This window comes from Eurypyga helias, unplaced genomic scaffold (genome assembly GCF_000690775.1).
Source record: "Eurypyga helias isolate BGI_N326 unplaced genomic scaffold, ASM69077v1 scaffold9046, whole genome shotgun sequence".
NCBI lineage: Eukaryota > Metazoa > Chordata > Aves > Eurypygiformes > Eurypygidae > Eurypyga > Eurypyga helias.
The window spans coordinates 1-27,680 of record NW_010254715.1 but is presented as its reverse complement, the minus strand read 5'-3'; the positions used below and the strand labels follow the sequence as shown (position 1 = coordinate 27,680).

The 27,680-nt window shown below is 40.1% G+C and overlaps 1 protein-coding gene across 1 annotated transcript; it reads left to right on the top strand.

The window, feature by feature from the left end:
• Positions 1 to 755: 755 nt before the first annotated feature.
• PRKCI (protein kinase C, iota) lies at positions 756 to 20,401 on the top strand. Its single transcript, XM_010153104.1, has 16 exons — positions 756 to 878; positions 5,558 to 5,647; positions 6,999 to 7,049; positions 9,530 to 9,670; positions 10,519 to 10,573; positions 11,284 to 11,342; positions 11,776 to 11,952; positions 13,014 to 13,111; positions 13,709 to 13,795; positions 14,353 to 14,488; positions 15,314 to 15,401; positions 16,569 to 16,694; positions 16,797 to 16,876; positions 18,562 to 18,651; positions 18,934 to 19,049; positions 20,174 to 20,401. Exons 2-16 carry the CDS (start codon positions 5,645 to 5,647, stop codon positions 20,259 to 20,261), a joined length of 1,395 nt encoding a protein of 464 aa, XP_010151406.1. The 5' UTR covers positions 756 to 878; positions 5,558 to 5,644; the 3' UTR covers positions 20,262 to 20,401.
• The last annotated feature ends 7,279 nt before the right edge of the window (positions 20,402 to 27,680 follow it).

The following is a 27,680-nucleotide window of genomic DNA, read 5'->3' as shown; positions in this document are numbered from 1 at the left end:
CTGCAACCCAGGGTCACCCGTGACCCTCTAAAGTCCAGCAAATACCAAGACAACGGGTCAGCATTTCATGTTAACATGTTTAAAACAACACGTTAACTAACTCGTAGTCATAACAGAAATACCTGTCCTGCATAACAGTAAAGTAGTAAATTTTAAGTATATGCCTCTCTGTCCGCCTTCCCCATCATTGTGGTGAAGCATCTCGGGTCTCAAGGTACTGTCACTATTTGGAACATCCCTCTAATCTGCTAGGAAACCTGTTTAATAATTTCCATTAATATTTCATACGCAATAAAAATCTAGGTGGAGGTGATGTGTGTGTTCTTACAGCATTTAGATATCTAATAACAAAATAACTGTTAACATATTGCTGGTTTTGCTTGCTCTTTAATAATGTTCTTCAACATTTTTGCAGCGTTTCTTCCGTTTCCACTGGTATAATATATCTCAATTCTGTGTGGTTAATATCTGCTGCAACTCACATCATAATTATTTGGGCATTTAAATCTTAATTTTTCTTAAGCAGATACCTGGAGGATTAAATGTCAAGTAGTTGGTAATAAAAATCACTTGGAGCTTGACTTTGCTACAGGAAGGGAAGTTACGTGCTAATGGTTTACTAATATTACGTTAATATTGGGGGAGGCTGCAGCAGGGATGGATTTTATCTTCAGGGTATCTGGAAGGTGTTAGAGGTGATGATGAAATGTTCCCTGTTGCAGTATAATTTCTGAAATGTATTTTTCTCTTGCTCAGGGACATCATGATAACGTATTTTGAACCTTCCATCTCATTTGAGGGACTGTGCAATGAAGTTCGAGACATGTGCTCCTTTGACAACGAACAGCTTTTCACCATGAAATGGATTGATGAAGAAGGTAAATCGATGCTTTGTGTTTGGTCTTAGGACAAAATATTTGATCAGTATGTTCCTCAGCTATCTAGCTCTCCTCCCTTTCATCTTTTCCTTTCCCTCTGCCTTCATAAGATAAGCTTATGGAGCATACTTCAGAAATATGTTTTTATAATAGTAAATCTGATTCTAAAAGTAACGGTTATCCAATGCCTTTGGACATACATCTTAATGGAAAGGGCATTGTTTCAAATGACTTAGCATGGAGGGCTCTTTTTTTTAAATTTTTTTAAATGAATAAATAAATTAAAACTCAGTGGTTACCAAAATATGAATGCAGTATTCATTGAATATTCAGTGGGATACTGAATGGAAGGAAATGGAGAATATTCCTTTACGCTGCTGGGGAAAACTCATGGTTACCCTTAAGTCTTGAGTCTTTGAGACTTAAACTAACCTTAAAGGATACAAATGACAGTATTTATCTACAACTTGATACAGTTTAATATACAGTTGAGTTGTTTGTGTAACCAAAACCATTATGCTTTGAGTGTTGATATCAGCTGTTACTTTAGCAACTTAGTGTCTTAACACACAAGGGTTAGTAAAATGTTTCTAACTATTAAATGAGAAGTTACTGGTGCAAGTTAGCTTTTCATCAAAGTGTGGTAGTGCCAGCCTCGTCTGAGAACTCTTGTACCTTATCCATGATAAAGCTTGCCTTGGATGAAAAAAGTTCAGAGTCTGTTCTCCCTTTTACTTATCAGAATCCAGTTCTGAGCTGTATGTATACATCAGTCATTTTTGTTGAAAGGGCATTTGTAGTTGCTCTTTGTGTAATTGCTGTATTCTACACATTGGTTTTGAGCTCCACCAAAGAAACACTGAATTATGAACCAGCTATTGAGTTATTTTAGCATGCTAAGTACTTGATGCAATACATAAAAGGCCATAATGTGCAGTGATTTGTCGGCAGTGATTAGTATTTGTATGCAGTGATTAGCATAAATAGTGCTTATAGAACTGTTGCCTCCCCTCCTCACAGCTTTCCCATTCAAACTTGGGTGAGTGCCAGTTTATTCAGAGCTTAAAGCTAAACAGGAGCCAGAGCTGATTTTTGGAAGGGTTATATGGGCAGGTGTGTTGAAGATTGCATGGTTTTGGGTATCTGATCAGGGTTTTTTTTCTTTTCTTTTTTTTTTTCCCCCTCCCCCTTCATCTAATCCCAAGTTATTTACACCAGGCAGATGTAGTAAAATGAACAGTGTTTACTACCAAACTTCTGTGCAGGGTTGAGCGTTTACTTGATAGGAGGCTTGCTGGTTTGTTTTATCTTTGAGGATAATAGTCTCCTTGCTGAAGAGGGAGACTTAGTCATGGTAAGGAGTAAATATCCTTTTAATGAAACATTGGACAAAAATTTTGTGCAGATGCAGTGGTTTGCTTGAACAGTTTTGTCTCAATTTCTGCTCCTTAGAGGCAGGTTTTTTAAAAAAAGAAATGCTGCTATTAAACTAAATTTTTTTTTTCATGTGTTCACATAGGATTCAGTTTTCACAAGCAATCTGTGTTTGCTTTAATCATTGACCTGCAGTTTAATGTCAATAGAGAAAAAAGTTAATCTGGTGATGAGTGTGTTTTAAAAAAATCCCTGTCTTTATTATGAGTAATTCTCGCACCTACAATGCGAGACTACAATTACTACAACATCTACATCTACATCTTGGCAATCTTCTTGCCAAGACCCCTGCCTCCTCTCTTCCTCTCTCCACTGATCTTTCAGTTGGTATTCTTTCTAGAAATTCATAATTTGCTTTGGAAAATTCCCCTATCGCATCCTTTTCACTAAAACTGTAGTTTACCCTTTAATAGTAGCATGAGGAATTGTTTGTATGGTGGACTGATGCTTGTTACACTACTATCCATGCTTCTTGTAGTATAAGACAAGATACGGTACCCAGGCAACCTTTTCACCATATATCTGATCAATTTGGTCAGTATGTGACTAAACTGGATTTACCTAGTCATGGAGATTTTTGCCATTTATTAAATGTCTCTTTTGCCTTTGCAAGACGCAGAGCATCTTGTATAATTACTTCTGTTTCATAGAGGTGATGTCACACCAAGGCAGACCTAATTTAGTTGAGTGGAATCACTTAAAAAAAATGGCTGAATTCAACTGGAATTGAATTAACTTGATTGTAATTTAGACAGATTTCTGTTCATCTTACCTCTGTCTTGAAATGTACTCTAGGATGAAACTAGCCTTGTTCATGTTTAGTCTGTTGTTTCTTGCTATATAATTTAAAGTAAACATCTTCCTGACACTTTATCTCAGCTTTTTTTAGATGCCTGTGAAATTCTTGCTGGTCTGATCTTGTTGAAAGAGTATTTGTAGCTCATCTGTCAAAACACTTTCTGGATTAAGATTTCTTCTGTCCCCCTTTAGATGTTTAAAGTGGAATTATGAGTCTGAGAGCAGTGTGGGAGAGGATCGGTTATGTGCTGTTGCACTGTCAGCAAATTGTGGTGACCAATTAAAAAAAACAACGTGCGAGTCAGATTTAATTCTGAAGCTTTCTACTAATGTCTATAAACCTTCCGTTACGAGTTTGAAGCACATTGTATGCTCTTGAGAGCCGCCTCCTGCCAGAAAGAAACCATTTGCCCAGGTGTCAGAAACAAATGAAGAAAAACTGGTTTGTTGATTCTCCTAGTGAGTCTGAATGAATGCAGTTATTCCTTCTCCTCCTGCTCTGCTCTGCCGGAGCTTACGCAGCGGGCAGGCAGCTTGACATCCAGATTGCCTCCCCCTACAATTAGCCTATGTGGTGAAAAATGACTACAGTTGGCTTGAAAGAATAGTTTTGAGGATTGTGACTTGCAAAAAAGAATAAAGACAGAATGCTACCGATTAGTTTAAATTTATTACCGATACTTTAGCACTAGAGAAGAATTGATACATTAGAAACAAAACAAAGTAACTGGAAAAACATTTTGTAGGGTGAGTTTTAAATATCCCCCTGCCTGCTAGGTGCATGGTTATACTGAAAAGCCTGAGCAACGCCTCCGTTAACTTTCACATCTTGTAGGACAAAACAAAAAGAATAGACTGTCACTAGTTCTTGTTCAAGCCATCAGATTCACTGAAGGCTCAAAGCAGTAAAACTCAGTTTACATCCCATTCAGCTGAGGCAGAAATTGTTCTGACTTCCTCCACTTCAGTTACCCACAACCAGTTTACCACTTAAGGGTGTGGAAAGTAGTCTTTGTGTTAAAAATTGGAAACGTTACATGACAGTAGACACTGTATGGGATTTTGGCTAGAAAGAAGCTTGTTCTGTCACATACAGGTTTACAAGCAGGCAGAGATACATCCCATGTTCTCACACAGAACGTCTTGTGGAAGGGGAAACTAAAAAGAGTTGAACTAATAATCAGAGGTATTTTCCTTCTTTGGGGCAGTGACGATTCAGATCAACAGTGCTTTAAAAATGTTTTATTAGGTATTAAATGTATTGTTATTAGGTAGTAAATGTATTAGTTTGAACCAAGTTTCTTCTTTTAGGGGAATAATTTTTTTTTATGATGTTACTAATATGCATCAGACACCAAAGAAAATGTTTTGTTGCATGATTGTTCTTTTCAGTCTTGATAGCAGTTTCCAAACACTGACAGACACAGGAGATCAGTTAAAATATCAGGTGAATCTTGTGGTAAAGTACAGGCTGTGTCTGAAAGAGTATGAACCCAGGCTGGAATTCAAGGTCCTTCTTGCTTCTGATCCTGAATACAGCTTTCTTCCCCATCCACCCCTGTCCCTAGGTTTTAAACCTATTTATATGCCAAAATTGCCCTGGTGTAATTAGGTGTTGTTTAATGAGTCTGAAATACCTTTGTGGGTACAAGAAATATAAAGTAGATATCTACAAAGAGACCTTAGTCCTGAACTATTACTTCTGAAACAGATTTGTTAAAGCAATCCAGCATAATCTTGCCGGAGAAACTTTATCATACAAGCATTTGCTTTGTATTTTAATCTGTTCCATCTCAAATGGTCAATGAAAGCTGCAATTGTACTACAAAGAAAGAAGAAAAAAAACCCCAAACCCAGACTTACCTTTTCTTGCCTTGCTGCCCTTTCTTTAAGGGACTAGTCTTCATATAGTCCTGTGGGTATGAAAGTAGTAGTTAAAAATCAGAAAAATGTGGCGTTTTCATATAGGTTACATAATTTTTCTAATGTCTTGATTGAGGTTTGAGGAAAGACTAGAGGTCTAACTGCTTTTGCACGTCCTGGTTTAAGTCTTGGCAATACTGAAGAAGCTGTGCAAGTAGAATTGACTAAGTTCTAATTAAAAATCCATGAAATAAAACAGAATCTTAGAAGGATTTTAGGTGCAGGAAGATAACCTGCCCCTCCTGTACTGAAATGATGTGTAACCATGCCTGTAGCAGACCAAACCAATGATGTCGTGTGATTATGATATCTTTGCCTTTTGGAAATAACTCCTATTTTTATTTTCCATCAGAGCATTTAGTATGACTGTATTTTTCAGATGTACTCTCTGAACAGTGTTAAAATTAAATACTACCACACTTGATCTGTTTTGCTGCACTGATGATTTTGGAACTGACCGTGAGGGAACTGTTGAATGGCACAGAGATAATTGGATTCAGGTCTGTATTATCCTCTTTCTACAGGAGACCCATGTACAGTTTCTTCTCAGCTGGAGTTAGAAGAGGCCTTTCGGTTGTATGAACTAAACAAAGATTCAGAGCTTCTCATTCATGGTATGGAGAAATTTAATATATTGCTTCTCATGTTTGTACCTGTGAAGAAGTGGGGTTTTTACCTTGTGTTATCGATGTCATTTGCACAGGCTCAGCAATTAAAGCCCGTTGTGGCATTCTGTCAAGAGGACGCTGAAGACCATACACTGTCCTTTTTAGCTGTCAGCACTCTGTCAATGTTCTTTATTAAATTAAGGGAGGAACAAATACTTTTCTCTTCATTCATTCATCCCAAGTGCCTTCATGTCCTTGCTGGCAACGAATGGTTGAAGATACATAGTATAGTGTCCTACACTTTGTTAGTGAGAAGTGCTTTTGAGCAGCATTTGTATTAGGAAAAAAAGCTGATGAGCTCCTTCTGTGATGCCAGATTCGTCAAAAGTTGTTTTTTCTAAAATTAAGTACTTTAAACCAGTTTTGCACCAAATAATATCATGCCTTTGTTTGATGTCTAATTGTTTAATTTTTATTTTTTAGGGTCATATGCCTATTTTGGTAGGTTCTGCAGTATATTTTTCTGACTGTTTAAGTTAAAGTTAACTTTGGCAGTATGATAATGCTGCTTTTCTGAAAACTTGTTACAAGTAAAAGATAGGTCTTGGTTTGACAGACTTTATAGCAGAAAAGCAGGGGATCATTGCAACGAGTGTTAGTGGGTGTGTTACACTACAGTGTCCCAACATGGTCCCTCTCTAAAAGGATGCAAAAGTCTAGTTCACCATCAGCTCATTTGGAATGAGAGACAGCTTTTCAGCTTCCCACAAAGACTTTCAAAAAGTGGAAGAATATAGTCTGTTTCTATATATTCTTCACTGTTGCTGTACATATTACCTCAGTATGTTTTTTGGTCTGCCTCTTCTCCATTTATTTTTGTGGTTGATAAGCTGCTGGTTAAACCAGCACCAAGGCTGTCTCTCCCTGGTTTGACTTCTGTCTGACAGTTCCTGAAATGAAATACACTGAAAAAAAAAATGCCTAATGCAGACAAGATCATAGGTAGCTGTTCTGACACTGATACATTTATAGTCAAGATTTCCAAATACAGACTGCCATGATTGGTCACGTGTGAAACCAGAATCATTACCTTTTTTTCTACTCACTTTCTTCAGGAAATAATGTGGTTTATTCTGCCCTTTGCTCCTATTTCTCATGTAAATCACTGTGAGGTCCAACAAAGGGTGTTGGGGCAGCTTTTCAGCTCACCTGCTCTTGCACAAGGCTTTGTTAAAACGCTGCCTGTGCTGTCTTTCTAAATGGTTGAATGCCTTTCAGAAGTGCTGTGTTTAACCCAAAGATTTATTTTCTGTCTGAAATTTTAAAAATTAATCAGAAGTTAATGTCTTTCTTGCAGTATTTCCTTGTGTACCGGAACGGCCTGGCATGCCTTGTCCAGGAGAAGATAGTAAGTAGGCATTTTAGTTAAGTACACAACATCAGGAATTCAGATTTCCTGTTTTAGAAGACTTTGATATTCTATGGTTTGGCAACCTACACTTACAAATATGAACAATGCAAATCTTTACAAGTTGAATATTTGAAATGAATAGATAGTCTTGCTAAAGTTAAATGTTGTCATTTCTGAATCATTGGAATAAGCATTTCACGTTCCTGTTAACTATCCATGTCACACTGCTTTCCTTGCTTTTGCCTCTTCTATCATGACAGTTTTTATCCGATTCCTCACGTTTTGATAGCTGCCAGATTGCTGACTAATGTAACAAAGGCTTGTAACCAACAATAATGACTTGTATCAACATTTAGAAATCCGCGGTTAATTAATTTTAAATTGCTGTTTTGGTACTATCCAGGACTATTCTCCAAAACCTCTAAGTTTTAGCTGATATACTAGGCATTGAAGAGGTAGTTTTCCCTCTGTCTTTAAGTTTTATGAGAGAGTGTGTATGTTATGCATGCACATCTGTCAACTTGCTATCCAAGTCTCTGTTAAAGTTAACTTTGGCAGTATGGGTAATGCTGCTTTTCTGAAAAAAATGAGGTTGTGGACTGAATCAGCAATAGATTTGCAACTCAGTGTAGTTTTATATATTCTAGTTTTCAATTTTAGTTCCTGACACGCCTCTAGTAATAAAAAATAAAATTTAAACCAAAGTGTGGCAGCTGTGGATCTAAATCACTGGAGGATTTGTGCAAGCAGGCTTCTAAATCAGAGCGTGCTCCTGGAATTCTCCTTTCCTCCTTCCCTTTCCCCACAGCTCCTACATGAGTTTAGGTAAGGTAGGTGCATACTTTGCACTCAAGTATTTGTATTGTTTGGGCAGTTTTCCTTCTCTTGACTCACTGTGCCATTTAACTTTGGAAAAGCAGAATTAACTTTGAGTTGATTGGGATCAAAATCTCTCCAAATCTTAAAAAATGAAAGAAAATACTTGGAACATTACCCTGTGTTTCTGCAAAGTTCAGGAGTGAAACTCTACTCTGCAAATCACTCCAGACAGAAACATCCACGAGAAGAATGTTGTGGTTCTGTGTTTATATTTTTATGGACATAATCGTATGTTTTTCCTCCTAGAATCCATTTATCGCCGAGGCGCCCGCCGGTGGCGAAAGCTCTATTGTGCAAATGGTCACACTTTCCAAGCCAAAAGATTTAACAGGGTGAGACTCTTGTTGGGTACTTAAAACCATGATACAGGACTGCCTTATTTCTATAATTACAGTGTTGCTGCCTTGAAAAACTGTAAGGTAGTTGTATTCTCATTTTTGTTGTTTGTCTATAGTACGTAGACTTTGGGTAACCCTGTAGTTTCAAGGAAACAAGCATTAGTAAATGATCAGGAACTTAAAAAAAATATGGCTGCAATTCACTTTACATAAAATGCATATACTTTACATATCTGAGAGCATGATATCAATTACATAAATGCTCCTGTGTTCCCTTCCCAGGGGGCAAACTCCAACACTGGCATCATATGCAGATGAGCTGAAAGCACATTTTCCGTTCTTTAAGTTCTGGGAGTAACAAGGTCTGAACTTGCTTATGATGCAGAGACTTTTCTTTCATGACTTTTAAATGAAAAACAGATGTTTCTCCAAACAGCCTGCTGGCATGTAGTAATGGAAAATAACAAACAGTTGTAACGTTTTCAAGAAGCAATGGTTAAATATGATTAGCTGTGGACCCAGAAGGTTATCTGTTGTATTTGGAAAGAGCAGCAGCACAAATCCAAACCCAAGCTACTTGAATAAGCCAGGTTCCTTGACAACTTTGATAATCTTCCTTTCTTTTCCAAGCTTAGTGTGTTGTGTGCTTAATGCGCCACTAAACTTCATCTTGAGCATCCTTCATATCTTAACTGCGCTTTTTTTGGCCTCTTCCTGGTCAAAGGCTGTCAAGGCACCATAGTTCAGTCACTTTCCACCCTTGCTTTCGGAGGCACCCTGTTTTCATGGTTCTTCTGAGCTGTTTTGTGTATGTCCGTCAGTGAGTGGTGATCTTCCCATTTCCTGTTACCTGGTAGTTTAACACGTTGAAACTTTCGCTCTCCTGCCTTCCTCTGTACGCACGTAAGGACTCATCGGCACAGATGACGAGATATAGCAAATTAGCTTGGGCACAGCAGCCTGCTGATTCAGCTGCAGTGCTTTTGCCCTGGAGTTGGCTCGTGTCTCTCTGGGTCCATGTGCTGCAGAAGAGGCTGGCTGTGCCTGCACCTTTCCATGGTCAGTTCTCATTTTTTATATCCTCTGTGCTGTATCTGCCTGTTTGGTCTTAAAGCTTTCGCATAGAGACTCTTGGTATAGTGGCAAGTTCAGGAGGGATGTCTGATCTCTTATGTTCTTTGTTAATGAAAATGGGGCTGAATAGTATTTATTGTTTAGTTTTGCTCTTTAATAATTTTTTTTGTCGATTTGCCATTCTAGAGAGCTCATTGTGCCATCTGCACTGACCGAATATGGGGCCTGGGTCGCCAAGGATATAAATGCATCAATTGCAAACTCCTTGTTCACAAGAAATGTCACAAACTTGTCAACGTTGAATGCGGCCGTCATACGCTACAACCGGTAAGTGCAACTTTACCTGGGGCTTGTCTTTAAAAAACAGCCAACCACCCAACCAAACAAAAAAGCCCATTTTATGCTAATAGTTTTTAGACTATAGCCTGCAAATAAGTGCAGCAGATGACACATAATTCTTGATGGTTACTGTGACACTTTGCAAGATTTGGGAATCACTTAGTGTGAGAATGCAGTGGCAAGATGGGAGTCTACCTTTCACATCTGGTACTTTTTCCTGTGTCAGATTTAAACATAGAGGTGATATTTATCTCATCCTTCAACGTTGTTACATAGCTCTCATATGTATATATACGCACACTATTTAACATCTTGAAAATGAAGTACAGGTAAAGTAAATTCTCTAAACATCTGTAAGATACTTCGACTATTTCCCATTTTACCAGGAAGGAACGTGAAATGCAGAATTTCTGACTTTTTCTCCCAATAAATTAAATAATTTTTAGTTCTTAAGTTTCCAGAAAAATTTAGATGATTACTGCTCCTTGTTTAAGATTAAAGGCAGATAGCTATAAGTCTACGTTTTGTGAATTCATTTGACTAATATATGTACTGCTGAAGTACTTGAGCTTTCCCATGTCTCATCTGCTGTATGTCTTTTCTCTGTTGTACGAAGTTGTCACTTCAACAGCTTCTGGAAACATGTCATAACCTCTCGAAAATAGGTAAAATAAGGGCTGCAGTCGTTTCTTTTATTGTGTATGGATTACAGCAGTAACTATATTGACTAATCAAGTTAAAAAGTAGCTAGGTTATAGTCTTCAGGGATCATTTATTTAATTTATTGTCTCTCACATTTGGACAGTCTATTACAAAAATCCTGTGCATATTTTCAGGAACCAATTATGCCTATGGATCCATCATCAGTACATCCAGATAATGTAGAGTCGGGTAAGATCAATAATTTCTTTCTTTTAAGTTACTGTAAGTGGCTGAAACATCAACTTTGGGTTTTAAAATGAAACGGAATAACTTCAAGTACATTATTTTGCCGCCTTCACTTTTGTTCATAGAAGAATAAAATTAAGACAGGTTCTTAATGCTAAAGGGGATAGAAATAGAAAAAATCCCAAGTTTTCCATATCTTACCAGTTTAAGAAACTTGGCTAAAAAGGAAGAATTTAGGCTGTCAGTTGAATTTTTCCATCAGTAAGCTCTGTACTTTAGATGCCCTGATCAAACAACAAAACAAATCCCTTAGCAGAATTAGCAGGGTTTCTACTGCATCGGTAGCCAAACAAGTTCATTCTTGTAGCAATCAGCATGATGGTCCTGATGTGAGTTTGGATATGGACAGTGATTAGGTTAAATACAAAAAAACCCCACTGTTCTGCACAAGATTGTGTGTGTAGTCGAGATTAATCTGAAGAGCTATCCAAATATAATTACAGGGGTTTATACTAGCCATAACTGGTTATCAGTGCAGCGTTGCAAAAAAATTATTCTGCTGCTTTAAAAAAAAATAAAAAATCAACAGTTTTGAATGTAGAATAGATGCATTTAAGTTGTGTACCTGTCTGAGCTCTTGTGTGTGGAAATTTTAAGATCCAAGGAGATGATGTTGTGTTACATCGGTCTAATAATATTTCTTCTGCCTCTAGTGATTCCATACAATCCCTCAAGTCATGAGAGCTTGGACCATGTTGGTGAAGAAAAAGAGGTAAGGAACTGTAACCATGCTAACTGGATTCCCTTTGTCTCTCTGTTTCAAGATTTTAGTAACTTAAGTTGTTACAAAGTGAGAAGTAGTCCGTAAAGCACATCTGGGTTGCTTGCTCAGGTGTACACACTGGCTTGCAAGCTGTCTTATTTTGAACCTTGGGTTGATAGGTGCTGTGGTTCAGACAGTGGTGTTGTGCTTTGACTTAGAAAGCATTCCAAACCCATCAAGCTTCATTTGTTTCTTTGCCAAGTCTCCTCTACCTCTCCCTTCCCCTCACATTCCTTTCTAGGACACTGCAGTTTTAAGAAAAACAACTGTTAATTGAATCAGTTGTTTATTTTAATTTTGCTGTTCTGTTTGAAATGCTAACTTTTGCAGTTGTTAGAATCGGCAAGCCTGCTTACTAATTTCACATTATCTTTATCAAAAGGCAATGAGCATTAGAGAAAGTGGCAAAGCTTCCTCCAGTCTGGGTCTTCAGGATTTTGATTTACTCCGAGTTATAGGAAGAGGTAGTTACGCTAAAGTCCTGCTTGTTCGATTGAAGAAAACTGAACGCATCTATGCGATGAAAGTAGTGAAGAAAGAGCTCGTCAACGATGATGAGGTAGGCAAGCTTTTTGTCAATAAATTGGGCAACTCCTTCAGAGAACTTCAGCATCTGCCTCAAGACGGGAACCAGTGAAGAAAGAGCTCGTCAACGATGATGAGGTAGGCAAGCTTTTTGTCAATAAATTGGGCAACTCTTTCAAAGAACTTTCAGCATCCACCTCAAGATGGGAACCAGGCTTCTGGGTCTGCAGCACTAATGGAAATGATACATGCAGTTCTTAGACATTACTGTCAAAGATTCACAAGACAGATGACCATTTCTGAGGTCTTCATTGACAGACTGGTAGCTCATAGCCCCCCTCCTGTGCCAGTGGTTTCTGTCATGAGCCTCACTGCCTCTGCTATCCATGTCTCCTTTTGTACCAGCACTGTCTGCAGCAGTGCTCCTGCAGAATCCAAGTTAATAAGCCTGGCTTGCTTCGGTATTTCGGAGCAGTGTTCCATATCTCTTCTGTTCTGTTGGCTTGCTGGGCTGAAAAAGGAAGGGCTGGAGTCTGGTTTTTATATGTTCATGTCTGGGATTTTGTCACAAAGAACTCGGTGTTATTTTAATCCCGTTTTAAATGGGACGTCCATCTTTAACAACTTTTGTAGCTTCTACAGTGGTTTGTGCAAACCTGTTAGAAATTGCAGTATTGAACTGCCAAACACCTCTTATTCCTGAAGATTCTCCTTGTGTTCCTTTAAGCTACTCTGAAAAGAGTCGAGTAACTGTTGCTTGCTGTCCGAGAACTTTTGCACATATTTCTCGGTCTACCATTGATTTCTTCTGCATTTCTGATGTTACTTTACATTTGTCTGCACCAGTTTATTTTATAAATAAGTGTTTTTACATTCCCAAATGTCATTACACAATGAGGCTAAAAGTACAGGATGCAGGAAAAAACCAAGAGTATGATAATTTGTCTTTCTTCACATTGGAGCACTATGTAATATTTAATTTCTTGTAAGTAAAATGAGGACAGCAAAACACTTCACTGTCTTTCTGCTAGTTGTCATTAATACTTGATCTAAGAAGTGCACAATCCTTTTCTGAACGTAATTTTTCTTAAATAGGATATTGACTGGGTTCAGACAGAGAAACACGTCTTTGAACAGGCTTCAAATCATCCGTTTCTTGTGGGACTACACTCTTGCTTCCAGACAGAAAGCAGGTAAAGGCCATAAGATAATAAGATGACAGTCTTAGTCAAAAAATATTTCATACTCTTAGGCACCTCAAAGGCCTATTTAAAGCATTAAGCACATCTATAGAGTAATAACTTTCAGTATACGTAAAACGTAGTATATTTAAACAACATCCTTGCTGTGTGAAAATGTGACAAGCCAGCGGAGGGAAGTGAGAAGACAGAGTGTAATGTACTGATAGTATTAACCACAAACAAAGGAGGGTAAAGGGATCAGGGAGGAAACTGGGGGTGTTTGGGTTTTTTTTTTTTTCTGGTTTGTGCTCAGAAAGTGATGTGACTCTATAGTCACATACAGCTACTGCTTGTCATTGTTACGGATTAGGAATGTGGGAAGCATTGTTCGCTTTCCTTTAGCAATAAAGGAATTATTTAGAGAACCTTCATATACTTGATTTTGATCTGTGGAAATTTATTCGAAAGTATGGAAAATGGTGAAACTACCTGTATTACCAGAGAGATGGGAGGAGTTGAATTGACATTGTTCAGTAACAGACCTGTAACATCTGGGACATCTTTCGGCCTTGTATACAGTCATTTGTAACACACTCCTGTATGTTTCAGGTTATTCTTTGTTATAGAGTATGTAAATGGGGGAGATCTGATGTTTCATATGCAGAGACAGAGAAAGCTGCCGGAGGAGCATGCCAGGTATGTCTACCTCCAGATTTCAGTTGTTTTCTGACACAGTGCGGTGGTTATGATGATGAGCTAGCAAATCCTCTCCAGATGCATCCTCATTTTAATGCTGCAAGCTACCGTTTTTTTGGTTTAAGGAGGAACTGTAATAGGAAGCACTTAAGTATTGTTTGTGTTAGCATTACCCTAGATGACTTTGCTCTGATTCTGAATTTCTTTTTCTAGAAAAACACTTCTGTGGTATTTTTTTAACCATCTAGTGTTATCAGTGTGTCTCTTTTACAAGAACCACTACCAGCTGTCCAGGCAAATGCTGAGTTTTTGGTGCATATGCTTCATCTCTGACAGTGAGATGAAAGGGAAGATTCCATAGACATTATTAATTAAAAGTAATTTTTGAAGTGACTGGATAGAAATGTTTGTGTGATTATAAACAACTTGCCCACTTCTCTGATGAAAAATAGTAGAATACATGGGATAATATTTAGAAAAATACCATACTTTCAGGACTGTGTTATTGCGGTTTGGGTTTTGATTACTTGAGTAATCAACATCTCTTTCTACACTAGGTTTTATTCTGCTGAGATCAGTCTAGCGTTGAACTATTTACATGAACGAGGGATAATCTACAGAGATTTAAAACTGGATAATGTGCTACTGGATTCTGAAGGGCATATTAAACTCACAGATTATGGCATGTGCAAGGTAAACTCTAATTCTTTGCTAACCAGTAAAATCAACATTTAAGAAATTGTCATAAATTAAAAGATGCAGAGACTTAAAAATGTCAAATTTCAAGGTATTCATCTGTACACAGTGCAGAGTGGTGTCTCTTTCTCCCTTTGTAGAAGTGAAATGAGTATATGGCCTGAGTGCACAGACTATATGTACTCCCTGTATTCTGTAAAGCTGCTGTATCAGCTTGTCTGGGAGGGGTAAGCTGAAATGGTCAAGATAGCTTCATTTCAAAAAAGCAGAAAAGAGTACAAGTTGGAAAGGGCCTCAGGAAGTCTAATCCATCCTCCTGCTCAAAGCAGGGTAAGCTGTAAGATCTGACCAGGTTACTAAGGGATTTATTCACTTAGGTCTTGAAAAGGATGCAGACCTCAGAACTTCTCTGGGTAACCCCCCCTCCTCCCGGTCCCATTTTGCATCCCATGCTCTTCTCTGAAGGGCTTGCATCTGTCTGTTGCTACAGCCCAGTCACGTTAGCTCTTCCACCATGCCTCAGTTATTCCCACTCGCCTGTGGTTGGGTAAGTAGTGGAGCTTACTAGCTAAAGCCTTAAAAGACATGGTCGTCAGTAGGGATGTGCCATCCTCTTGAGACTCCAGATGCGACCTACTTCTGTTTCTTCTGAAACAAGCAGTGTTCTGTATTCATTTACATAGAGATTTAAGTACAGTTTTACTGAAACGAAAGCAGTTTATTCAGGATGCTTGAATTAACTCAAAATGAATCTCTTCGCAGAGGAGGAGTGTGGGATCTTTGGCTAACCAACATATATTTTCTTCCCATCTCTTCTTAAAGGAGGGTCTGAGGCCTGGTGACACAACCAGCACGTTCTGTGGGACTCCAAACTATATCGCACCTGAAATTCTTCGGGGAGAGGATTATGGTAAATGTGATTTTTCACTGCTACCATGTTACTGTCACCTTGTCTCACACTTCTTACTCAAGTTATTTAGTAGTAGAAAGTATAAATGACCCTTAGACACGTGATCTGTCATAATTCAACATCCTGTCTGAAAAAGTAAATAAGCCCTTTAGAGGAAGGGCAGAAAACATCATGCAAATGAGAGAGACTGCCTCCCGCATTTTAAATTCTTTTTATCAGTTCTGAATAGCTTGAGTCTCCCAAATTTATTATTACAACTGTTTTAGATGCTACTAATGACATACTTGCGGTCTTGAATTGTGTTTGGTTTTGGAGCTTTATTTTTGGCAGCAACAATAATGTTAGATATAAATGCGTTGCAAAGGGCATAGATGGTAATTGTCCCTTTCACAAATCTCAGTGTTAAAAATGAAATTGCCTGTGCAATTTCTTGTTCAGGAAGTCCATGAGATTCCTGAAGCAAGAGACATGGGAGAGTAGAGACACTTGCTGTGTATGTTTGCTATTACTTACCCTGTCTTTCTAAGCTTCCAATACTGTGCCAAGCAGATCTTTGATCTGTTTTCTTCACTTAAGATTTTAACAAGTTCTACAATTAATTCCTATTGTTTTAAAAAAAGTGTATATATATTTTAAATCTACCATCTTATTTTACTTGAACGTGTCTTTCAGACTGGCCTCATGTCTTCCTTCCTTGTCACAAACTTTCTAGGCCAACCAGACTACATCAGTCCCAGCCTGGCTACTGGAATTTTTTTTTCTTTACAGTGACTAGGAGAACAGATAGGCTTAGCTCCATAAATGACTGTCTTGCTACTATTAAGAATCACATACTTCTTCCTTGTCCTTATCTGTGGATAATGAACTATTGGTTAGTAATGACTGGGCTTAAATATTACCTAAACCTTTAAGGTCCTAACACCAACCTTTAAACTTTGTGCATTTCCTTTTCTTTGTACAGCATTCCCTCCTATTGTGCACATAATGAGCCAAGTGATGCTCAGTAAAATTGTTACCTCTCCTTTATTCAAATAATCAGAAAGGCTGGCAATACATTAATTTTGGAACTAATTCTTTCTTCTCAAACAAAACATGTCTGTGGTTTAGCCCCAAAATTGTTGGTATTTTTTTCTCCAGAATACCTTCAGTGGTGTTTTCTCCTTCTAGGGTTCAGTGTAGACTGGTGGGCACTTGGTGTGCTTATGTTTGAGATGATGGCGGGCCGGTCACCATTTGACATTGTTGGGAGTTCTGACAATCCTGATCAGAACACAGAAGATTATCTTTTCCAAGGTAAGTACCAAGAATATTTCTACACTTCAATGCTTTGTTTCTACTTCCCTTTACTCTAACTTTAAAGATGCAAAGGCTGATAGGAACCTTGTTTTCTTGCAGTAATCTTGGAAAAACAGATCCGAATTCCCCGATCCCTTTCTGTTAAAGCAGCAGGTGTTCTAAAAAGTTTCCTCAATAAGGTAAGAGCCAAAGGGATCTGTTTAGCACTTCTCAAGAGCAGGCTTATTTTTTTAAACCTGTTGACTAATCAATATGTAGCAGACATACTTCATCTGGCATACACAGAAACAAGGTAGAAAATGTGTAAGCCTAAAGCAGAACTTCAGTGGGACTGGGGGACCTGTTCTAGATACTTGTCTTAAAACCTGAAGCTCCAGACTCTCTGGCTGGGATCATGAGTAAATTTCAAATTGAAAGGCATAAAAATGCTCCAAAATCTGGGGAATTGGGCAAACATCCCAGATTTATTTTGGCTCCCAAAGAGACGCAGGTTAATAAATCACTTCTGATTGCTTCGTCATCATCATGAAGCAGTTTTCCCAGGGAGGGTGGTGAGGCACTGGGACAGGTTCCCCATAGAGCTTGTGGATGCCCCATCCCTGGAAGTGCACAAGGCCAGGCTGGATGAGGCTTGGAGCAACCTGGCCTAGTGGAAGGTGTCCCTGCCCATGGCAGGGGGGTTGGAACTACATGATCTTTAAGGTCCCTTCCAACCCAAACCAGTCTGTGATTCATCGAGGGAAATGCAGAGGCAGTATATGCTCACTGTGTGCTGGTAGCTAACTAGCCTGATAGTCAAAAAGTGCGTATGTGGTAGTGGACTAGTCTGAGCACATGCTGGCCTTTATTTAGCGAGTGCTACATGAGTGGGGGAAAAAGAGGTACTGGAGAAAACAGATTTGGTTAAATAGTTCTAAGAATCATAGAATCATAGAATGGTTAGGGTTGGAAGGGACCTTAAAGATCATCTAGTTCCAACCCCCCTGCCATGGGCAGGGACACCTTGCACTAGACCAGGTTGCTCAGAGCCACATCCAGCCTGGCCTTGAAGACATCCAGGGATGGGGCATCCACAACATCTCTGGGCAACCTGTTCCAGTGCCTCACACCACCCTCTCTGTGAAGAATTTCTTCCTGACATCTAATCTAAACCTCCCTGATTTCAATTTGTACCCGTTACCCCTTGTCCTATCACTACAGGCTCTTGTAAAAAGTCCTCTCCCAGCACCCTTGTAGGCCCCCTTCAGATACTGGAAAGTTGCAATGAGGTCTCCTCGGAGCCTCCTCTTCTCCAGGCTGAACAAGCCCAGTTCTTGCAGCCTTTCGTCATAGGAGAGGTGCTCCAGCCCTCTGAGCATCTTCGTGGCCTCCTCTGGACTCGCTCCAAGTGGTCAACAGGGCCACTGCCCTGTTACAGCTCCTTGGTAGTGTGTGCATATACAGTCACGGAGATGGAACTGTCTTGTTAAAATAACCTGCTTTCCACTGTATTTATCAGTAACCTGCAGTTACTGCCCCAGTGCAATTGCCTGGCATAGTCAGCTGCTCGGGGCAGGGGCAGAATCCAATTTGCTTGCAGTCTAACCCAAGTTTGCTCTCAAACATACGGTATATTTAAACAGGTCTGAATAAAAATGAGAACAGGTGGCATGGCTGTTGATATAAAAATCTGTTAGAAGTTCCAGATATTCATGCCTATTTCAGACACTAAATTTGAACAGTTTCCAAAATAAATAACATTAACTTAATTCTTCAGTGTCCCTTTTAAGTCTGGTGTTTCATTTCTCACAGGATTTGTAATGCTTGTATCTTATTCATGTGTAGGCCATGGCACCAACGTAGAAATATTTTCTTCCTTGCACAGGATCCCAAGGAACGTTTAGGCTGCCATCCTCAAACAGGATTTGCAGATATCCAGGGACATCCCTTCTTTCGCAACGTGGATTGGGATCTGGTATGTCAATGCCCACTGGCTTGGCTTATTTTCTGTGTATACAGTGATGGCTTGAAAACTTGTTTTGAGCATGAGAGATGACATAAAAACTTGAAAAACCTTAAGCTCTTAACTTATGACGTACCATAATGACAGTACAGAACCTTTTACACCCAATGTAGATTAATAGAATGATTGTAGAAAGTGTGCCAAAGAAACTGAATAGTAACTTCCAGCCTTGTTTAAAAATCACTCAGTAGGTTGTAACTCATTCTTGGTGTCACTAAGTGCATTTATTCTTAGATGGAGCAAAAGCAAGTGGTGCCTCCATTTAAACCAAATATATCTGGAGAATTTGGTCTGGATAACTTTGATTCCCAGTTCACCAATGAACCCGTGCAGCTCACTCCAGATGACGAGTAAGTAATCTAGAATTTAAGAAGTTCTGATAAGTCAGTGAAGGAGTTATAGAGCTTCATTTAATAACAGTAGTTGTAGTACACAGGGTATACGTAAAGGAGTAAATAACATTTTCTTGTGTTAGTTTAGAGAAAAACCTGTTTGTGTCCTCACGGTAGGCTTTATACAGCTGGATTAAGTATTGTGCTCTGGCATGATGTAAAAAATCACCTAACAGTGGGAAAGTTGCTGTAAAGAATCTTAGTTTGGGGAAGGATGAATAAGTGCTATGTAACAAGTTCTAGTGGTATCGTCTGCAAGAAACAAATGTGTGAAGGGAAAGACCTGTTTTGTCAAGCGGTTTATTTTTGCATTACTTTAAGCCATGATATTTCTAGAATGTTGGGTTTAGATTGAATTTGTCTTGGGTGTTCTGAACCAGAAAACATCCTTTGTTTGGCTTGTTTGCGTATTTTAAATTGTTAGTAGTCAAGTGAGATTATGCCGTCTGAAAAGCCTTGATAAAAGGCACAATAGTGTGTTTGATTTGGTGGTGGATTTGTGGTTCCTTACTCCCGAGGGGCCCTGACTTGGGGGTGGGGAGGGAAGGGCCTTTCTAGTTTGACTGAGCTACTGCTGTATACGTTTTAGGAATGTTTCTAGGGTTTTGAGAATGTTCATGTAGTCTATAAACAGTGAATATTGACGGTTCCCTATGCATCTTAATTAGGTCTGAGATCCAACTTCCTTCTTCATCCCTGTCTAAATCTGTAACTTGCAAATAAAGTTTAGAGAAGGTGCTGCTGCAGTATCTCCCATCCAAATGTTTTCAGTTTTTTCACAAAACTGGCTGTTCTGGGAAAGTTTTAAAACTGCAAACCTTGCAGATGGCTTTGTGGGGAGAATATGTGCATGGGAGCAGCCCAGTCACCGCTGCTCCTGAGTGGGTTTGTGTTTTGTTACCGCTACAGGGGCTAGAAAAAACCCAGTGGTAATTGTAAGGACAGAGAGGGACGAAAGAGAGAAGGGAAATGTGCTTAATTACAGCCTGCTCTACAGGTCTAAAGTTTAAGACAAACTGACAGTTAATACTGTTAACCTTTTGAATTTTGCTGAACTAATGACTGTTTCTTATTCTTAATAGTGATATTGTGAAGAAGATTGACCAGTCTGAATTTGAAGGCTTTGAATATATAAATCCTCTCTTGATGTCAGCTGAGGAATGTGTCTGAGTTCTCCATATCTGGACTGTGCCAGCTGTTACTCTGTTTCTGCATGGATAAACATCTCTTCGTTTGGATGCACTTGCATAAAATGAGTAACTGAACATCTTGCCACCTAGTGTGAATTACTCGCTGATTTTCTTTTTGTATTAATTGTCGTCCAGGACAGTTGTTACACGGAACCTTCGGCTGCCACATTTAAAATGACAACACTTTCCAGCAGTCTTGCCAAACTTGAATTTTAATGTAGAAGTTGGTCTCTGGGGCTCTTGACTAAACAACGGGGTCTGGCTGTGCAATCTTGCCAATACAGCGTTCTGGTAAAGGAAAGTTTTCTTACTGCTTTAAGAATACAGATTGCATTAGGGACTGTAATAAAATATCATTAAAGGACGGCCATTTTTCCAGCAGGACGAGTCATACCTTATGACTTCTGTAGTTCTAAATGTCTTCTCTCTAAACATCTGATTTCCCTGCTCTCCTAGACTTAGAGTTACGTTACTGCCCTCAGATTGAAATGACAGCAAGGGGAGCAGGTTTAAACTGAAGAGGTCAAGAATGGCTGCGTTCACAGGGTATATCGATCCTATCCTAAAGGAGATGATTAACTCAATATTAGAATCAATAGACTTTGCTCCGAAATGATAGACTAGGAACCGTACGCTGATACACAGAGAGTGCCTTTCCCAGCCTGTCCCTTTCCATGAGGGTTGTACATGGTACAAAGTGTCAGTTTAAATAAATGGAATTCAAGTAATAGCTTGAAAAGTTAAAGTCTGTAGAGTGTAATTTAGCAGCGATGGGCAGCTAATATTGACGGATGTAGAACTTCATACTGTTATTTATTGCTTTTGCACTTGCTGTCTTAACTGTATCAGACCTGCTTACGTTACAGCTCTGACCAAGGTAAGGGCATTGTTTCCTTTTTTAATCTTACTGCCATACTGTTGGAAATGAGTTCCACTTTGCCAGTGGAAAAGGCACAGCTAGAAAAAAAAATAGGTGCTGTCCACAGTGACTCCCTTAACTTCTCCACTTATAGATAGGGATTCGTAATTACAACTGAACCGTAAATGTTGGTAGTAGAGTCGAAGTTAATAGTAAAGCAATTGGAATAAATTGAAAGAACGGTTCAAACTAGGAGTTTGGGGAGGTGTGATTCTTACATTTCATGTTAGTAAACCATGTCATGTACAGCACAGATAATTCTTATTTTTAATGTGTAAGGAATAATTTTGAATGTCTTAGGCTGAAGAAATGCCAAATGTACCACTTTTATTTTGGAGAAAAGGGATTAAGAGACATTGAGGAAAAGTATTTGTTATTTGAGGAAGAGCTGTAGGGCAAGCCAAGTGTTACTGAAAGCAGATCCAAGGATCTGTAAGCACAAGTTTGCAAACCTTATAGGAAGCTTTTAATAAGACTTCTGCTTGGTCTCTCCTTGAAAATCCTTGTATGGTAACACTGTAAATTGATAGCACAAATCTTCCAGTGTATGTTTTTTCACTTACATGTTAGCTTCAAGGAGAGAGATTGCACAAAGAGACAGTAGTGTCATGGTGTGGTGTTTAGTTCATGGTTTTCTTTGCAACGTGAATAGGAGACTCTTGAGTACTGTCTGAGTTTTCCAACTGGGAAGTTTTTAGAGGAGCCTCGGTTTCAGGGAAGTGTTATACCTCCGCACTGTTAAAAATCAGGTTCCCTTAAAGTCAAGTTGTGTATTTTCAAATGTAAAGTACCGGAGTAAACCTACTTGTGAAGAGCAGCTAGTAGCTTCAGCACGTTCCGTTCATGTCAAGTGAACTGCTCACATGCAGTTTGAACATTGTGATTGTTTAGCTGCTGACTTCTACACCCGCATGGCTAGTTTAGACACCAGGACTTAGCTGATAGTAAACTTGGAAGTTATTTAAAGCAAACAAGAAAAGCCTTGTCTCTGCAGTGGCTTAATTTCACATGGGTTATTAAGTAAAAAGGAAGGGCATTTCTGCTGTTCATCACAGGAGAGTAACAGAGTAAAACACTGTTGTGCTTAAAGCAAAATGGGTTTTTTTGTAGATAACTTCATACAAAGAAACTTTTTCTATTTACTTCTGTAACTGTTAAGAATGTTGCTAAGTGACCAACATCTTAAATGACTGTAAATCCATTTTTAAACTTTAATTTTCTCCAAAGTGCCATGATATTAACAGCTGTTTTTCATTGTCTAGCATATAGCAACTGTCACAAATATTCAGAAGGGACATTGGGTGTAAACAGTCCAGTGCAGTAGGCCTTGTCTTTTGGAGAAACAGCCTGCATCAGAAGCATGATGTATTTATGTGGAGTAACCTCCTTTTTGTATGCGAGTTGGATTCCTATGGGTGCTCTGCTAGTTAATATTGTCACTACTGTTTTCCTGTTTCATATGGAATATGGTCTTGAACGTCGTTGTGTAATCATTCCCTTTATTTGTGCACACTTTTTACTTTAAAATAAAACATTTATATTGGGTCTCTGTGTGTTAACCTCCAGAACAAATACTGCAAAATGCTGGGCTTTGCTTGGTCTTGTCATCTGACCTGTAGCCATCCAAGTCTCATGGCAGCATTGTTCTGAGCCTCCTGTTTCTTCTAGAAGATAGACCACAGCATCCTGAGACGTACCTTTCCCAGACATGTCTTAGAATGGAGATCCCCTCTCTAATGTGCTTCATGGGCCTTAGGTTCATCCCGCCATATGGAGAAAAGCATCCCTGTAGCTCCTGTCTTTCCTTCCACCACCAGTGATGAGACAGAAGTGAGCAGTGAGGCTTCAGTCGGCCACACAGGTACAGAAAGCTTCCAGTAAAATGCCATTCTAGCTTGCTTGACCAAGGACCTCTTCCAGCTGGAACTTCTAAGCTGCGGGAGCGGTGGATTTGGAGTTTAGAGCTCCAGTCTCCTCTGCTGCGCTTACTTCTGCATGATTTCTTTCTTTGTTTCTTCACCTCCCCCTCCGCTTTCTCTTAGATTTCTGCCACGGAGGGAAAGGGCACTTACCTCACGCCCCGCTACAGATGCCGTATTTTAATACATCTGTATTCCAATATCTGCGCTTCTATATTTTAAGAGATTTCCACTTGCAATCTGGCTTGTTTTTACAAGTACGTATCGGCAGTCCTAGGCGTACGCTACAGATGGTTGCATATCTTAAATACTTAACCTCCCCCCACGCGTGCTTCTTGTTTCTGCTCAGTTTGGTGGCCAGCTGCTCTCGGCTCAGTCTGAGCAATTGTTTATGTTAAGACACTCTATAAAAGAAGTTATTATCTTTCAGAATCTATGTATACTTTCTTCCTTAACTGTCGAGCGTGCATCCTCGCTTTGTGATGGACAGCATAAGCAGTTTGAGCAAGAAGGAGGGGATCTGAAACTGCCTATAGATGAAGGGAGTTTTCCTGGGAAGACGGGGTCAGGGATTGGATCTGCTTTCAGAATAAGAGAATTTCACCATATCTTGCACCTTTTGGCAAAGAGCTCAGGCTGTTGGGACTTAAGACTTTCTTTTTTCTATTTATGATAAAGGGATCTGAACCGCGTACTTGAAATGTGTGATCTTATCCCTGTGTATTCGATTGCCAGTGATTAAAGGCAGAGAAGCACCAACCTCCACGTCTGGCTTTTGTGGGAGGTGGGCTTTTTCAGGCAGAAACAGAACCAGAAATCTGTTGTGTTTGCATTTGACTTGGCAGCTTACAGTGTGGCTGGGCTTATATCCCTCTCGCATTGGGTGGTGAAGCATCTGGCTGAACAGCTGAATTTTGGCCATGATTTGAGGCAGAAACCAAGTTGTAGCTCAGGTTCTTTATTAGCAGCAGTGTGTTGTACAGAACCAAAAGTAACCTGTCCTGTGAGATGCAGTGCGTGCTAAAATCTGTCAACTTCTGCTTATGATGAGATCTGTAATAGGGTATTTATCTTTATTTGCACTTAGGAATGTGGATTAGTTTGTCTCACTTGCCCCTTTTCCTAGTGTGGGAGTGGAAGAAGTACTGAGATGTGGGCAGCTGACCCTGGCCGGGGAGTGGGTGCCCACGAAAGGTGCTCTGTCACTGCCCTCCTCAGCTGGGCAGGGTCGAGAAAGCATAACAAAAAGCTTAGGGGTTGAGGTAAGGAGAGATCACTCAGCAATTGCCATCGTGGACAAAACAGACTCAGCTTGCAAGAAAAATTAATATATTGCCGATCAAATCAGAGTAATAAGTGCTAAAACCAAACGTTAAAACACCTTCCCCCCACCCCTGTCCTCATCCCAGGCTCAGCTTTGCTCCCCATTTCTCTACCTCCTCCGTGCTTGGTTTCCCCTATGTTGTTTTATATCCTTCACTTTATTACTTTAAGTAAAAATGAAACTTGCATAGTCACTGTTAACTTGTAAAGTAAAAATCTGTTTTTTAAATAACAACTTTTCTTCCTTAGAGCAGATTTCTAGACCAGAATTCTGTACAGGTTGCCTCAGTGTTAAACCTAAGGTGTTGAAACCAAGCGATGGAGGTGCTACCTGTGACTTGCATTTTAAGGCGACCTTAAATGTTAATTTTCTATGCTTCCAAAGCGCTTCAGCACTCCTTGAAAATCCAGAGGAGTTAATAATAAGAAAAGTAAGATTCTCCTGTGCTCTGTTAGTGCAATTTCTTAAACCTTGCAAGGGTCTGTAACTCGGGATTTGGTTGCACAGGATCTCTGGAACTGCTTTTCACATCTACAGTAGAAGTTGTAGGCAGAGTTAACATCTTTTTTTAGACAATCCTCTACCTACAAACTTTGTCTTACGTCGCCTGATTATTGTAGCTCTATAGCAACACTGTCCTTAGAGCACAATAGTTACCAGAATATGCAACCTGAAATGGAAAACCTGCTGCAGAACTTTTAAATACCCAAATTAAGCAGTGGCACCGAATTCCTAGGCTTCCATGACATCAGTAGGTCTAATAAATGATGTAATACCTGCCTACGTACGTTGCCTTCTGTACAGCCGTAGATCAGTTCGGACATGCCCTTAGAAATCTTGCATGTTCTCGAGAAGAAGTTAAAATGCAAATATGATGTAGTACATTTCACTGATTTGGTATTTGAAGAGATTTTTTTTTTTAATCAGATTCTAAACTCATAGAAGGTGGAGAAGATGGGAATGTGCAGAATGCTGGGACAATTGTGCCACAGGCCCATGTCTTTCAGGATCAGCTCCGAAAGCTATTAGGATCAGAAATCTTGATTTATTCCACTATATTATTGTGGCTTTTAAGGAAACCTTTTATCTGCTTAGTAAATAAGCATAGCATGTTAGTATTCTTCACAAACATGTTCACTTTTTCATAAAGCTGTTTGTTGTCCTACCCTCAAACATTTCACACAGAAGAATAAAAATCCGAACAGATGTTTTTTTTGGAATGCCCTGCTGCATGTGCTCCCTCCCTTTCCCGTCTCCCTGCCCTGTCCAGAAGCCGGTCACATGTTCACGTGAGGTTAGCGGCGGTGCTCTGGCAGCTGCTTTGCCTTGTGTAGATGGAGGAAAAATTCCAATATTTGTAAAATCCTTCTGCAGAATCATTACATGAAGCAATTGTCTGTTAAGAAACGCTAGTTGTTAAGTTTTAAACACGGAGTCTTATCGTTTAGCATCAGGGGTTGTAGCATAACTTTGAGTGACCTGGTGTACTCTTTGGTCATTGCTAACTTGGCGTGAGCAGCTGGATTTGCTAAAGCCTTAGGCCTCAAGCATTTCCACTTACATAAGTTTTCGGATGGGATGGAGTTGATTTTTCTTCTTAGTAGCTGGTACAGTGTTGTGGTTTGGATTTAGTGTGAGAATAACGTTGATAACACACTGATGTTTGGTTGTTGCCCAGTAGTGCTTATCGCAGGGTTAGTCCGGCAGAGCGAGCACAGGCACCAGAAGCACAAACCAGAAGATAAGGTTTACATCCCTTGGCACAATTAAGGCTTCTTTTTGGTACCCCTTTGTTTGAGAGAAAGCCTCCTGCCTGAGAGTGCTGCAAAATGGCAGCAGTAAAACAATGATCCTTATTGCCATGTTTCACCGAATCGAGGTCATGCTCTATTTTGGTTTTACGATTCCTTCATCTGTACCTGAATTCTTTAATAATAGGAAGGTCAAATGGTTTTCTCTAGGTTTTGAAAAGTAACTATAACTATTATTGTCTTTGTGACTACAGAGTTAAGAGCCCAGGCACAGCTATTTATACAGTTATTCTAAACCCTACTACTTAAGCTGTCGGCAGTTCATTATTTTTGCAATATACAGCACCACGGGTCCCAAAAACTGCGCTAGCTCTGTGCAAACGCAGAGGATGGCTCCTGGCTACAGATGCGACCCTCCTGAGGTTAACATCAGGGGCAAAACCTGCTCGCAAAATAACATCGACAGTGCCAGATCACTCCTCGCCCAGCCCTATCAGACGGACCACTTGGAGCGAGTCCAAAGGAGGCCACGAAGATGCTCAGAGGGCTGGAGCACCTCTGCTATGACGAAAGGCTGCAAGAACTGGGCTTGTTCAGCCTGGAGAAGAGGAGGCTCCGAGGAGACCTCATTGCAGCTTTCCAGTACCTGAAGGGGCTACAAGGGGGCTGGGAGAGGACTTTTTACAAGGGCCTGTAGTGATAGGACAAGGGGTAATGGGTATAAATTGAAATCAGGGAGGTTTAGATTAGATGTCAGGAAGAAATTCTTCACAGAGAGGGTGGTGAGGCACTGGAACAGGTTGCCCAGAGAATCTGTGGATGCCCCATCCCTGGAAGCGTCCAAGGCCAGGCTGGATGAGGCTTGGAGCAACCTGGTCTAGTGGAAGGTGTCCCTGCCCATGGCAGGGGGGTTGGAACTAGATGATCTTTAAGGTCCCTTCCAACCCAAACCATTCCATGATTCTGTGAGATGCGGTGTGGTCCAAATGAGTTAAGCAGTGACTGTTGATGCAGCTTTGCAGTGATTCCCAGGGCCCCTCCACCTGTAAGCCCGGAGGAAATCCCGGCGTATCAAGGGTGTGAAGCCAAGGATTAAAGCGCATCCAACCCCTCTGCTGAGGAGCGCTGAGGTGGGCTTTGCTCGCTGTGTACGCAGGGCTGGCCGTGTTGGGGGTGTCTGGTAGCTCTAACCTCCCCCCCTCCCCATTTTCACCTGCTTTTATAGAATGAATCATAGAATGGTGGGTGGAAGGGGCCTTAAAAGACCACCCAGTTCCACCCCCCCTGCCATGGGCAGGGACATCTTCCACTAGACCGGGTTTCTCCAAGCCTCATCCAGCCTGGCCTTGGACACTTCCAGGGATGGGGCACCCACCGCTTCCCTAGAACACCTCACACTCGCGGTGCACCCAACGGAGCTGTGGGGGTGGAGCAGAGGGCACATCCCCCCCGCAGCGCTCTCCGCACAAGGATGGGCGCCCAGAGC